This window comes from Sminthopsis crassicaudata, chromosome 5 (assembly GCF_048593235.1).
Source record: "Sminthopsis crassicaudata isolate SCR6 chromosome 5, ASM4859323v1, whole genome shotgun sequence".
Lineage (NCBI taxonomy): Eukaryota > Metazoa > Chordata > Mammalia > Dasyuromorphia > Dasyuridae > Sminthopsis > Sminthopsis crassicaudata.
The window spans coordinates 297865146-297880009 of NC_133621.1; the positions used below are offsets into that span (position 1 = coordinate 297865146).

General features: G+C 47.3%; 2 protein-coding genes across 3 annotated transcripts in view; one reads left to right on the forward strand and one right to left on the reverse strand.

Annotated features, from left to right (window-relative positions):
• Positions 1–10718, reverse strand: part of PVALB (parvalbumin) — a 21920-nt gene extending 11202 nt beyond the window's left edge. Inside the window, exons 1-4 of the mRNA XM_074271585.1 lie at positions 10657–10718; positions 7089–7173; positions 5512–5644; positions 3988–4097 (exon numbers count right to left, since the gene is read on the reverse strand). Of these exons, the coding sequence (XP_074127686.1) occupies positions 3988–4097; positions 5512–5644; positions 7089–7149 (304 nt within the window). The 5' untranslated portion in view covers positions 7150–7173; positions 10657–10718. The remainder of the gene's footprint in view (positions 1–3987; positions 4098–5511; positions 5645–7088; positions 7174–10656) is intronic.
• The window catches only part of NCF4 (neutrophil cytosolic factor 4), a 155536-nt gene that overhangs the window by 58079 nt on the left and 82593 nt on the right, over positions 1–14864 (forward strand). The window lies entirely within an intron of this gene.

The following is a 14864-nucleotide window of genomic DNA, read 5'->3' on the forward strand; positions in this document are numbered from 1 at the left end:
CCTCAGAGATCTCATTGAGTTGTGCCTGTAACTGCCTTATATTCTTATTGTGGCAGCGAGGTAGCAGAGTGGATAGAATGTTGGATATGGAATCAAGATCTGAGTTCCAACCCAGCCTTAGGCACAACTAATCTCAGACACCCTCAGCAAGCCACTTAACTTCTGTTTGGCTCAGTTTTCCTAACTGTAAAATGGGAACATTAAAAGTACCTGCCTCCCAGGGTTGAAGATCAAATGAGATCACTGTCAAGTGCTTAGCACAGTTCCTGACATACAGTAAGCACTGAATACATAATAGCTGTTTTTATTATTATGGAAATGAATACCTTATATAGGCTATGATAGTGGGGAAGGACCTTAAAAATCTTGGTTTAGACCTCTCATTTTACAGATCTCTGAGAGATGTGGAAATGGAGGCCCGGATTCAGTCACAGGTAATAGGTTCTGTTTCACTAAGAGGTTTAAAGCAGACGCTGAATGATCCCTTGTTGGAGGTAAGAGGAGAGAAAGAGACAGAGAAACAGAGAGATAGAGACAGAGACAGAGAGAAAGAGACAGAGACAGGGTGCTACCCCATAGAGAAAGATTCTGTGGGCCTGAAACCTTTAGATTTTAACCCCTAGTTTTAGGGGTTAAAATACTGGGCTGGGTACCATGATGCCAGTCTTAGAATATGAAATGTTAGAGATGGAAGTGACCTGAGAACACACAATGTCAAAGCTTAGAAAATGGGATTTCAGAACTGGGAGGGGAACAGAGAATGTGAGCTGAGAGTGACCTTAGAATGTAGAATTTCTGAGCTTGAAGGGACTTTAGGATGTATCTGTCAGAACTGGAAATATCCTAAAAAAAAGAATGTCAGAGCTTGAAGGGACCTTAAAATTGGAATGTGTCTGAAGAGTTGGAAAGAATTTTAGAACCAAGAATGTTACAGTTGAGGAGGGGAAGGTCCTTAGAACAATGAAAGTTAAGAGATCGAAAATGCTTTAGAAATATCTAGTCTGACCTCCTGACTTTAGGGATGGGGAAACTCAGGCCCAGAGCTAGAAGACTGGTTCAAGGTCACAAGAGTAGTTAGCAATTAAATCCCAATTTGAATGTTTCTCTTACCTCCAATTCTAGTCTTCCTTTTTTCTGTATACTCCCTCCTTTTGAATAGTGGGCCAACCCCTTCTATATCTCAGTTCTGCTTCCCCTAAACAAGATTCAGAATACCTATACGCCCAGTTTTGATCGCCTCTCAGAAAGGGTTTTGGGAATTCACTGCTAAGGCATATCTGCAAATGACTTGCAGTTTCCTGAAAATCGTCACCGAATGGAGATGAGCCCCTAATTTGTAGGGGTTATTTGTAGGAGTTGGGGCTTCAGAGAACTGAAGAGCATCATGGATACCATCTGTAGGCCAATGTGCTCAGCCCTCATCTCCTGTAGGAGAAACTGGGTCAAGGATTGGAAAAAGGAGGGAGCACCACCTGGCCAAGGTCACAACCCTGAGCTGGTGAGGGCAGAGTGAGGAATGCTAATTAGCTGCTTACTTAGCTTTCTACCTGCTAGATCATTTATCCAGTTATTGAAAGTTGGATCTGAATGGGGCCTTAGAGACCTTTTAAGTCGAAAACTTTGAAGTTATAGATGAGGAGGCTAAAGAGGCTTTAGGGTTGCTTCCTTTCTCCTGATCTCAGGGGCCTAGAAGCACTTATAGGAGAGGATGGTTTTGAATTTGGGAATCCTGACTCCTGGTTCACTGCTCTTTCCACTTTTCATTCAGCTTCTTCGAAAAGAAAGATATTTCTCAAGGGCACAGATAGATAGATAGACAGATAGGTAGATACATAGATAGAAAGATAGACAGACAGACAGACAGATAGATAGATGAACAGAGAGGTGGATGGATGGATTGATATTTAGACATACAGATAGACAGACAGATAGATAGACAGGTAGATACATAGATAGACAGACAGACAGATAGATAGATAGATAGATAGATAGATAGATAGATAGACAGACAGACAGACAGACAGACAGACAGACAGATAGATAGATAGATAGATAGATAGATAGATAGATAGATAGATACAATAAATTCTGCTCCTCTCAAGGAAGCCAGGAGGATAAGAAGTAGTCCAGCTCATCATTTTACAGATGAGGAAACTGAGTCACAGAATAATTAACTGGTTTGCCCAAGGTCACCCAACTTGTCCCCAGTACTCATAAGTAGCAAGTGGTACTGGAAGAATTTGAACTCAGGGCTGTTGATTCCAAGGTCAGCATTCATTCCCTTCTACTACCCTGATCTGAAACATACTCTTGGGGGTTTTCTTAGGCATCTAAGGCCTCTAGAAAACCAAAGTGAAGATGGAGCTAAGATCATAGAATCATCATTTCACAGCTATGAGGACATCAGAAGTCATTTAGAGCTCTTCCCTCATTTTCAGAGACAGAGACCCTAGAGAGAAACCCCTCTTGTGGGGCTGGAAATGTCTCCTTTTCCTGAACTCTTCTCAGAAGTTTGGAAGTTGAGGAAGGATGGTTTGAGGGAAACAGCAGGCTCCGGGGAGACAGAGGATCTGGATTCTAATCCTCATGCATCCACTTTCTAGCTTTGTAACTTTGGGCAGACCCCCTCCTTCTATCTGGGCCTCAGTTTCCCTCTCTAAAAAGAGAGGTTTGGACTAGCTGATCTCCGAGGCCCCTCCCAGCTCTCCCATTCTGTGCTTTTCTGATAGGGATATCTGATTCATTCTACTGAGCAGCTGCAGAAGGCAGAATTTCACCTGGTCACCAAATGATTAATGAGTCTTTAGTATCAAAAGCATAGGACAGAGAAAGAGGGAGGGAGGGGGGGCCCATGGATCGAGTACTTGTTCTGTATTCTCTCAGGCAGTACACAGAAACCACTCATGTCCAGTCAACCATTCCAGCCTTCCTTGAGCATTTCTGAGCAGCCCAAATGGAGTGCCACCGAGAGAGGCATAAAGTGTAACATGCACAGAGTTTGGGTCATTTTGAGATGCTGGGCTAGCTCTGTTTTATCGATAGCCTAGACCGGGGGGGGGGGGCTAGTCAAAAAGTGGACACCAAACCTACGACTTTCCTTTGGGACCAATTCCCCTACTTGGTATCATAGATTTCACATTGAAAGGGATCTTAGATATCATCACGTTCAGAGTCCTCATTTGACAGATAGGGAAACTGAGGCACACAGAAGTTAAGTCACTTATCCAAGATCTCACAGCCAATAAATCTTTCTGCTACGTTGATTTAACTCTGATATTAGAAAAAGAAGGCAAAAGGATCTCTGGAGTCGGAGTGGAGAGGTGCTATTAATGGCCACTCCAAAATCAAGCCTGGACACAAAAGCCAAGATCAGCTTTCTTTCCCACTTCCTAGCAAAGCAATGAACAGCTTCTCACAGAAATAATAAGGATAAAGAGCCAGAAAAAGGGACAATGAAGGGAGGTAGACTCAGGTAAAGGACAAAGTAATCAATTGGAAATTTGGAGACAGAGGTTCAAAAGCTCCTGAACAGCTGTTTGTGTGTCTGGGTTGTTATTCTCAGTCACTTAACAGTCTAAGCCTCTATATGTTAGTCTATAAACTATAGATTTAATTGATGACTTACCCCATAGAGTAATTGTGAGATTTTTGTAGATGGGACCTCAGAACTCATAAAGTTCAATCTTATATTACAGATGGGTAAACTGAGGCCAAAGGAGGGAAGTAACTTGCCCAAGATCACAGAGTTGGACTATGACTCAGTTCTAGGCCATCTGACTCTAAGTCCAATGCTCCCCCACCATGGTACCCCTTTGCTTTTTTGAAGAAAGGGAAGGTTTCTGTTCTCTCTGATCTCTAAGCAACAAGAAAAATCTATCCTTTGGGCTTGGAATTCTGCTTCAGGGACCTCCACTCCTTCCCCAAAGGGCCCCAGACACTTAAGGAGCCCAGGAGTGCTTGGCGCCCAGCCCCTCCATCACTACCCACCTTCAGCCCCAATTTTGCCATCACCGTCCTTATCCCCGGCAGCCAGGAGCGTCTTGGTTTCCTTGTCGGACAGATCCCGGCCATCCGGTGTAAAGCCCTTCAGGATGAATCTAAAGCAAGGAGACGGCAGAGAAGGAGGATCAGGCTGAAGTTGTGCTGGCCCTAAGTCCGCCCGCAGGCCAGCCAGACTGAAGGGCATGATGGAAAGCCTTCAAAGACCCAGACTTTGGTCCTGCTTCTGCAGCTAATTCTCTAGCTAAGTCATACCCTTTCTGATCTCCCATTTCCTCCTCCTCCAACAGATAGCCTTAGCAGCATCCAAATTTCCCTATCGTCCCTCGGATAAAATACAAATCCCTGTGTCTGGCATTCGCAGCCCTACGTGGTCTGGCTCCAGCCTCTCTTTCTAGGCTAATTACTCATTGTTCCTCTCATACTCCTAGCTCCAGCCAACGTGCCCTCCCTGCCATTTCCCACATTCCACCTTGGTGCCTTTGTATTTCCCTCTGTCTAAAACACTCTCCCTCCTTGCTTCTCCCTTCGGGAGCCCCTAGCTCTCTTTAAGGCTCAAAGTATGAACTTCCCCAAGCAGCTGAATGTCCCAATCACAACTTGGATGATGGATATTTTTCCCTCTAAGAGAAAGCAAACTTGATTGCAGGGTCTATCTACTTTTGCACCCCCATCCCCTTTCACTGTATGTCTGGTATACAGTAGTTGCTTAATCAATGCAACCCATTATTACCGGGATGCATTATTGGAACACTCAAGTACACAGAGCCAAGGTGAGGGTGCCTTGTTCTACGTGTGAATGAGAAGATCTGGGTTCTGTTCCCAGGACTGCGTGACCTTGCACAGGGCACGTTACCAGTGGGAGCCTCTTTTACCTATGTCATTAGTCAAATGAAGGGATGAGACCAAATAACCTCAGAGACTCCGATTAGTGGTCGGGGTCGGAATAGAGCCACGTACATATCTAGAGGCAGAGCTTGGAGGGGCCTGAGTTGATCCCCTTCTTTTTATGGGTGAGGAAGATGCATGACTTCCAGCTAGCTGGGATTCTAACCAAGGAGTTTGGGTGACAGTGGAGGCTGGGGGTGGGGGGTGGCTGCTGCTGACACCACGAGACGACTTGGAACTGAAGGGAAACTCTCCTGACTCTCAGATCCTCTTGAGGAAGAGCCGAGCTCTCCGAAGTGTTTAATTATTGAACGAGAGCATTCCATTAGAAATATTAAATGCCTCCAACTTAACCCAGTTAGTCGTGTCCGCTTCCAATGACCCTAGCCTTCCCTGAAACCGAAGGGAGAGGAAGCATTTGTCTTCCAGCCCATTAGATCTGGCTCCCTCAGTAGCTGTGGGTTGATGGTTGCCAGAAAAGCGTGCAGATGAGGCGGCCAGGCCCATCTTTGCCGGGTACCTCCGGCCAGGAAGCTGCCCTCCCTGCCCCACCTCCCGGCAGCCTCCCACCTCCCTTTGGAAGCCTCCCAGCCCTGGCATGGGGGAAGGGCAGGGGGGGCTCACTTGAGCTCATCCTCCTCGATGAAGCCGCTCTTGTCCTTATCCAGGATGTGGAACACCTTCTCCACATCCTGTTTGCTCTTCTTCTTCAACCCCACCATCTCAAAGAACTTCTTGTGGTTGAAGGACTCGGCAGCTGCAGGGAGCAGGGCAGTTAATCAGGACGGGAGGCAGGAGACATATGGTGTTCTGCAGCAGGCAGCCTCTCCCGGCCCAGGCAATGGGGACTGATCTCCGGAGTGTGCCCTCCGTGCATGGAGAGGCGGCGGGATGGGGAATCTCAACTAAAAGGGGACTTTTTTGTCCCCATAATCAGTGCAGTGAAATAGAGGGGGTGGGAGGAGATTAAAGGCAAGAATATAGATTGAGAACTGAAAAGAACCTTAGAGGTCACCCTTCAGTTCAGCCCAAGAGAAGGAAAACGATTCCCCTGAAGTTAGGGTACACAGCCAGTAAGGGGCAGGGTTCGAACTCAGGGTCCTCTTCTGGGGTAGGATGAGGGAAGGAGCAAAGGCTTCTTGGTTAGTGTGGGGAAAATAGGAACAGGTAGGGCAAGCAGCTCTTTTAAGGTCAAACAGTAAGGCTAGGAGATGATGCTGAGAAGGGAGAGCTGGGAGCTCTTTGCCACCCCCTTCCTAGGCTCGGCTGCGATTCTGGCTAGCCCAGGTGTTCTAACTAAGGAGGTACCGGGGAAATCAGGGCGGCCTCAATGTTGTGTCCTGGGAGTTAGGAGGGAGAAAGAAGTTCCCTGAGGAGCTCGGGGCAAAGGTGCTTCACCTCTGGAGTGGCTGCCGGGAGGTGCGTGGGAGTGGCCACGGAGCCGGCCTGGGTCACTTAGAGACGAGGTTTGGGGGTCCTGGGAGAAAGTCGTGAGTGGCTTCAGGGTCAAGGGACAAGGTTCAAGGGTGCTGGTCAGAGCTTCCCGGGCTGGGGGAACTTGGGGAGAGAAAGAGGGGGACAAGCGGGGAGAGCCGCCACCCCATTTCCATCCTTTTTTGGGGGGCCAAAAGTTGGCTCCCGGGAGAATGGCCCTGAACAGTTCATGCATTAGCTGAGCTCAAAGCTCCAATGAGTTTGGGAAGGTCACCTCCCCTCGTGACCAATCTTGGAAGCCAAGAGAAGAGAGGATGCCGGGGTGGCAAGCCGTGACCCCCCAATCCTTCCCTGTCCATTTGGGAGACTACGGTCCCTCACTCGGGAAGGGAGAGGGTATCTGGAGCTGGGATCGGAGAGGAAGGAAGGGGGTGCGTGGTGAAAAATGGGGGGCACGCCAGAACGGAGAAGGGGCTCGGGTCCCCCGCTGGACACTCTCTCTCCCTGTAACTTGAAGGGGGGTTCGCAGCATCTCCTCAGCTCCCGCACCTGGGCCGGGATCCCCCACTCTAGCGCCCTGGAGCCGGGAGCCGCCCACGGGGCCGCTCCTCCGGAGCGCGGGGAAGTTTCCGAGCGAGAGAAAGTAGCCCCGGACAGGACTCCGGGGCTGGCGGCGCGGGGGGCGCCGGGCTCACCGGGGGAGGCTGCTCGGGACGCCGGGGCCGGGGCGAGGGGAGCGCGGGGACGGCGGGGAGGGAGCGGCTCACCTGCAAAGGCTGCCACCGCCTTCTTAATGTCCTCTGCGCTGAGCAAGTCTGTGATGGACATGCTGCCGGTGCGGCTCGGAGCGGGCTAGGCGAGCGAGGACCGAAAGATTAAAAAGTGCCTCCCTCAGCGTTCCTGCTCATATGACCAGCGCTGCAATGCTGCGCCGGGCTGCGCGCCGGGGAGGGCGGGAGGCTGGCGCCCCGCCAGCCTCGCTCCCAGGCCCGGCCCCGGGGCGTCGAGGAAAGAGAGGGGCGGGGGCCCCGGGGCCTCGGGAGGAGCGGGCCGGGCGCACCGAGCGCCGGACCGACCCGAGGGCGCTTTGTCCTCGGCACGGAGGGCGCCAAGACTGCAGCAAGTCCCCCCCCCCCCTTCCCGGCCCGCACTGGGCCCCCTCCTCTTGGCCAGGCTAAAGACCCCCCCCCCCCCGTCCTGCCTGCGCCCCTCGCCGGGCCCGGCTCCGGTGCCGGCCTTGGAGAACTCGCCTGCCCCCCCCTCCCCCGCGGCTGCCAGTCCCGAGACCCCCCAGCCTCAAAACCAGACTCCTGGCTGCTTCGGAGGCATGGGCGGGGGCGCGGGTTCGGACACACCCCACCCCCAGCTCTGTGGTGACTCTGGAGTCCGTCTAATGCACCTGCTTTAGAGGGAGGCTTGGGAAGCTTTTCTTTTGAACCTGAAGATGCTCTTTCCTTTACCCTTCCCGTTTTGGGGATCCATACTCAGGCAGTCAAGAGGCAAAAGATTGCTTCTAACTGTCCCCCCAACTCCCTTCTGCCCCTAATTCCTTTCTGCTGTCTCCCTTCTGCTGACCCCCAACTCCTTTGTGATGACCCCCAACTCCCTTCTGCTGACTCCCTAACTCCCTTCTGCTGACCCCCCAACTCCCTTCTGCTGACCCCCAACTCCTTTCTGCTGACCCCCAACTCCTTTCTGCTGACCCCCAACTCCTTTCTGCTGACCCTCCAACTCCTTTTTGCTGCTCCCCCCAACTCTTTTCTGCGTGCTCAGTTTGGAGTGTTGGGACCTCAGTTCGAAACCTGCCTCTTTAATGCCTCCGGTGGGATCTGGAGCAAGCCACTCTCTTTTTCTCAGTTTCCTTTCTTCCTGAGGTGGTTAACTAGATGGCCTCTGAGGTCCCTTTCCACACCAGATTTAAGCTCCTGATCACCTCCTCTGGACCCGAAAGGCTTCCCCTCCTTTTTCTGCCTACATGGAGGTGTGCCTAAAGCAAGTACATTGGTAGGAGTGAGGGAAGTACTTTAAAATGGAAGAAAATTTAGAAAATCATCCAGGACAAATCCCTCTTTACCCATAAGGACATGGAGATTTGGAGAGAAAGTTAGAGCAGATTCAGGGAAGTTTCAGCCTTCTACTGAAGCAAAAACTGAAGTTCAGAGACAACATCAGCTTCAGAGATAGAAAGGAAGGGAAATCACTGGCCCTAGCTTAGGAAACTGCAATTCAACCCGAAATCTTCTGATTTGGGCTTTGCCCTGGCTACTTCTCCATCCTGTGAGCAGGTGGTGGTGGGAGACAGGCTAAGGAAGCATGTTTGGGGAAAGTGGGAGCAGGAGCTCTCTGAAGATCAAAGAGCGTGGGGGGACACAATGCCCTCCCCAAAAGAGCTCCTTCCCAGCTGATGAAGGACACCTCCCACTCATAAAGCTCTGCTCCTCCACTAGTCTGTGGAATACCAAAGGGAGATGCCCTTCAGTACTTATTCCAAGGCTCCTCAGGGTGCTGGGAGCTGAGTTTTCTTCCTCCCCAAATCCAAGGAAAAGCCTTGGTCCTAGTCTTGACATCCTTTGTGACCTATTGTAGCAAACCATTGCTCTTTGTGGGGCCTCAGTTTCCTCATTTGAACAATGTGGAGGATGGACTGGATGGCCTCTCAGGTTCACTCCAGCTACCACCACAATTCTCCTGACTTCCAGGCCTTTTTCTGGGTGCTGAACCTCTGGGCAAGATCAGAAATCCCAAAGGGATGTTCACACCTTCCAGCCTATTTTGAGGAGGCAGAGCTGCACTGCAGAGTGTATTAGACTGGATCAGGGAAACCTGGGTTCAAATCCCACTGTAGATACTTGTCAGCTATGTGACCCTGACTGAGAAGGCAGCTGCCTTTTTTGGGTCTCAGGTTCTTCACTTGCGAAATGAAAGGGGTGGAAAAATGGACTCTAAAATCCCTTCCATCTCCATCTCCATGATTCCATCATCCTTTTCCCAATAGGCTTTGGGGTTTAGGGGAAATAGGGGGAAAGAGCCAAGGGAAGGAGCTGGTGGCTTGACTAAGATCTCAAGATCCTTATGCTTCTCCCTTTTGCTGGCCCCATCTCCTCATCTCCCCTCTGCCAGTGCTGGGGCACTGGACAGCTGCCCTGAACTGGGAATCTTAGCAAGCTTGCCTATTAGGCATGCTTGAGGTGAGTCAGCCCCTTTGGACCCTACCAGCCCAGCCAGCTGGCATGGATGGGGTACAGGCTGAAGCTTTTGACCTGATATCCCCTGGCATTCTGCCTTTCCCCCAAATTCTGCAGCCGTAGCTGCTACCAACACCACCTCCAGTACCCTCTTCCACCCTCCTTCCCTGGACCCACAGAGAATCTGAGCTGGAGAGGGAGGGGTGGGGAGGGGTCATCTCCCTCACCCCATCTTCACTTCTACTTAACCCCCTCCTCACCCACACACCGGCCTACCTCTACCATCATTTAGAATCAAAGAATATCACAGCTGGAAAAGATCTCAGAGGCCATCTTGCCCAAGCCCCCTACCTCACAGAAAAGGAAACTGAGACCCAAGTTGATAGCAGAACCATAGTTAGAGACCCCCCCTATCTTTACACTCCCAGACCAACTCTTATTCCACAACACACAAAGTTTATTTAGAGTTCAAGAGTCAGCTCTGGGGAAGTTAGAGGGGGGGCTTAAGGGGAGGGGTGAGAAGAGAGAGTTGGGGATCACTTTAGCCCCTTATAGCTGGACTCTACTGTTGTCCTTTCTGGAACTTCTAGCGCACTTTAACTCTCAAAATCTCAGATACACACCCACCCAAAGGCCCAATTGCAAAAGAACCTTCCTCATGCCTCTATTTTTTATTTTTCCCCTCCTCTTTCCATCTAGCTTGCCACTTTCTGGGGATTTTGGTCTTTTTCTCTAGTTATATCCTCTCAGACCACCCCATTGCCTGGGCACCTGTTGGAGCTGGACATAGCACCATAGAAAGCAAGAATAAGAAGAGATCTTTGAAATCCCTCTATTCCCTCCCATTTTATTCCCTCCCTGCCCCTTCACAAGTTAGTGATAGTACCCAGATGGGATCCCAAATTGTCCTAACTCCCAACCACTCTCCTTTCCGTTATACCACAATGCTTTGTTCTCTATTCCTTTCACCTCTATTTCTGCTGTTTTTCCCCTTAGACTCATTGAATCCCTTCTGCTTTATTCTTCACTTACATAAGAGTAGATAAAGGGAGACTCCCTTATTCTCCCAATCTAAGTTCCCCATCCTTTAGGATCCTCCCCCTCCCGTCTTCAATTGATTCCTCCAGTCTCCAATGGCTGTTCCACTCACCTTGGATTGGGTGGGGAGCACAAGTTGACTCAAGCCACTGAGAGGGTGAGAGAGAGGAGGTGATCAAGGGAAGCTAAGCCCCAGTGCAGGATCTCTTCCTATATAGGCTCCTGGGGTCCAGCTATTTTGGGCGAGTGGTTCTCCCTCTCTTCTTGCCCTCCCCCACTGGTGTCAGATACTCCTGGGCCATGGTGCCTGGTGCCTGTATCACATTCACCCTCTCTGGGCTGATCAAGTAGGGCCTATTAATAATCCTTGGCATCTGCCTTCCTTCAGCACCTAAAACCTTAGGCCCAGCTGAAGGCCCACCTAAAATCACAGAATCTTGAAACTAGAAGGACCATATATAGATCTCTAGCTTGGTCATCTAGTCTGACCCTTACCTGAAGTGTGAATTTACTCTATAAAAGTGGCCATCCTGTTTCTGTTTGAAAACTTCTAGTGATGGACCTCATAAATCACCTACTCTCTTATTTTAAAGCCTTAACTAGAAGTGATTCTTCATTCTGGTTGGGGTCCTGGTGGTGTAGAAAAAGTAGAAAAAGTCTAATGCTCTTCCATGGGACAGCTTCTAAGAAACTTAAAGAAAATGATCCCATCCTTCTTAAATTTTCTCTTTACCGAGCTAAATATTCCTAATTCTCTTCAACTAGTTTCTATATGACATGATTTATAGATTCCTCAAGATCTTGGCTATCTCTTTCTGGAGTGAGTTAGTGTTGCAGCCAAGCCTACAGGATGACAGGAGACAGAGATGTTCAAGAAGAGATGACTGAGACCTCTTACTGTCAATTCTACCATTCTAGGATCAGTTGGAGAAACAGAAGTGGTACTCGCTAGGGAGACAGGGCCTGTCATCAGAGTATAAAGGGGATCGCTCAGCTCTGAAAACAGACAAGTTCTTTGAGGGAGAGAACAGAGGGCCAAGATCTGAGCCTTGAGGAAGTTAAGTAGCTTAATGAGGTGATATTACCAACTACAGTCTTTCCAGGAAAAGAAAGAAGGAAGTGAGAAAGGGAGGAGAGGGAGGGAGGGAGGGAGGGAGAGAGAGAGAGAGAGAGAGAGAGAGAGAGAGAGAGAGAGAGAGAGAGAGAGAGAGAGAGAGAGAGACAGAGACAGAGAGACAGAGACAGAGACAGAGACAGACAGACAAAGACAAGGACAGAGAGATAGAGACAGCCAGGGAGACAGAAACAGAGAGGCAGAGACAGAGACAGAGAGATCAAGAGAGACCTAGAAAGAGATAGAGAGAAAACAAGAAAGAGACTGAGAGGGACAAGGAGAGAGAGAGACAGAGACAGAGAGACACACAGAGAGAGAGAGAGACAGAGAGAGAGACAGAGAGAGAGAGAGAGAGAGAGAGAGAGAGAGAGAGAGAGAGACAGAGACAGAGACAGAGACAGAGACAGAGACAGAGACACAGAGAGAGAGAGAGAGACAGAGAGAGAGACAGAGACAGAGAGACACAGAGAGAGAGAGAGAGACAGAGAGAGAGACACAGAGACAGAGAGAGACAGAGACAGAGACAGAGACAGAGACAGAGATAGGTAGATACAGATGGAAAGATGTAGAGATACACAAAGAGAGACGTAGAGAGAGATAGAGACCAAGAAAGAGAGACTGAGAGGGACAGGCAGACAGACAGAGATAGAGAGAAGAGAATTTTTTTTTTGAGGAACTGAGAATATCATCTGTTAATCATAAAGGTAACAAAGTTAAAGGACTAAGTTACTAAGTATATAACTAAGTAAAGTAATTAACTTATGTTACCAAATAAAAGAGTAAACTACACCAGCTCTGAAGTCTGGAGCACTTGAGTTCAAATCTAGCCTCAGGCACTTAACATTTCCTGGCTGTGTGACCCTGGGCAAGTCACTTAACCCCAATTACCTCAGCAAAAAAAAAAAAAAAAAGAGTAAACTAAGATAAGTAACTAAGTTAAATTACTAAGTAACTAAATTGATATTAACATTTAATTAGTTGATGTTATTAGTTAATATAAGTTGATATTAATTAAATGAATTATGAATAAGTTACTAAGTAGATAAGTTATTTAGACAAATAAATTGTTACCAAATAAACTGTAAGTCAGTAAATAAAGTAACTTAAGTTATCAAATAAATAAATTACTAAGGTAATTTAAGAAGTTAATTTAGTTGTCTTAGTAGGAATTTAATGTTGTTCCTGGGAGACATACTGGGAGTAGCAGTTATTTGGGAATAAATGCTAAGAGAGTTTAGGGCAGATAGGTGGAGAAGAGGACAGAGCACTGGGCTTAGAGTCCAGAAGACTTGAATTTAAATTTTAGCCTTAGACACTTTACTAGATGTGTGACTTTTGGCAAGTCACTTAACCCTGTTTGTCTTAGTTTTTTTTCATCTACAAAAATGAACTGGAGAAGAAATGGCAAATCACTCCAGTATCTTTGCCAAGAAAAAAACCAAATGAGGTCACAGAATTGGACTTAATTGAAATAAGTGAACACACACACAAAAAAATAACTAACATTGAGAGTGATCGATCCAATTCTTTGTTATTGGTTTGTTAATCTGTCTTAATTAAGAAGATTTTATTAAACTTAATCTTTACTTAATTAAACTCATTTTACTTTGAATTCATTTTGAATTGGAATTCAATGACCTGGTCTGATAGAAAGAGACATAGTTGTGGGAGCTCATAGCTGTGATTTTGATAAATTGTTATCTTGATAGTCATGAACCTGGATTTGGGTAGTTGAGAAGGGGACTTTCCTACGAAGGGTGATGTAGTTTAGAGTGGCCTGAGGCTAATGGCCAATTTCTTCAGAGACTGAGAAAGAAGGATTCAGTTTCCAGAGCCTTTTCTTCTACTTAATCTCTCTACAAGGATTTCTTCCTTTTCAACTCTGTTCTCTTTGCCAACTGGCTACCATTGGTGCTTCTACTCTCTAACTATTGCGTCCAGCTATTCCTCTCCTTTGCTTCTGGCTTTGTCATTCTGCTTAAATCTGCTTGGGGCCTCTCATATTGGAACCCTAACCCTAACCCTGTGACCTTCTTTCTCTGGAAGTCCCTCTCCTATGCTGGCCCATTCTTCCATTGGCGAGTTCCTCCTGGGATCTTCATTTTAAGAAGGATCTTCTATTTACTTTGCTTCTGACATTTGATACCATACCCCTGACAAGGGTAGTTTGCCCCTGCCCCATTAGAGGGAAAGCTCCTTGAGGTAAGAACTATGTTTATTTCTTATATTTACATGTCCAGTATTTGCACAGTGCCTGGCACATAGTAGGTGCTTAATAAGTGTTTATCATCTTGACTCATAGCTGGTTTCCAGGATATTTCTTTCCTGGCATAAATGTAGATATTCCTCTGAACTAGAGTTCAATTTTTTCAAGTGTTTTCTTAGATTCTATTCCTCATTCCCAACAAAGTCAATCCATCAAATCAACAGTCTATTAACAAATGTTTATTAAGTTCCTATAATGTGACAGTTAGTTTGCTAGGTATCATAAAATCAAAACTTTTTTTTTAATTTAAAATTTTTTTATTTATTTATATTTTTTAATTTTTTAAATTATAGCTTTTTAATTTACAAGATATATATGCATGGGTAATTTTTCAGCATTGACAATTGCAAAACCTTTTATTCCAATTTTTTCCCCTTCTTCCCCCCACCCCTTCCGCCAGATGGCAGGTAGACCAATACATGTTAAATATGTAAAAGTATATGTTAAATACAATATATGTATACATGCCCATACAGTTATTTTATCAAAATATTTTCTGCCCCCAGGCAGTTTGTATTCTATTGTGGGGAAGCAAGGTGCAGAGATTAAAAAGAACAGATTATTTGCCTAATGAACTCAAAGTGATTTTGGCTGAGAGGAGGGGTAGCCCCAGCAATTGCAAAGGTCTAGAAAGACCTTTTGTCAAATCAGCCTTGAGTTGAATTTTGAAGGCAATTCATAAAGATTCCATGAGGTGGAGATGAGGAGAGCGAGCATTCCAAGTTTGGGGGATGCGTGCCAGTTTAAAGGCATCGAGATGGATGACTGAACCTTGTGTATGGGGAATAGCAAATGGGCCAGTTTGGATGGAAGGTCGAGTGTGTGAAGGAGAGTAATTGGGAAAAGTTGGCTGGAGCCAGGCTTTAAATGCCAAACAGAAGAATTTGTGTTTGATCCGAGAAGCAAAATGCAGGCTCGGGAGCTTCTTGAATGGGAAAGT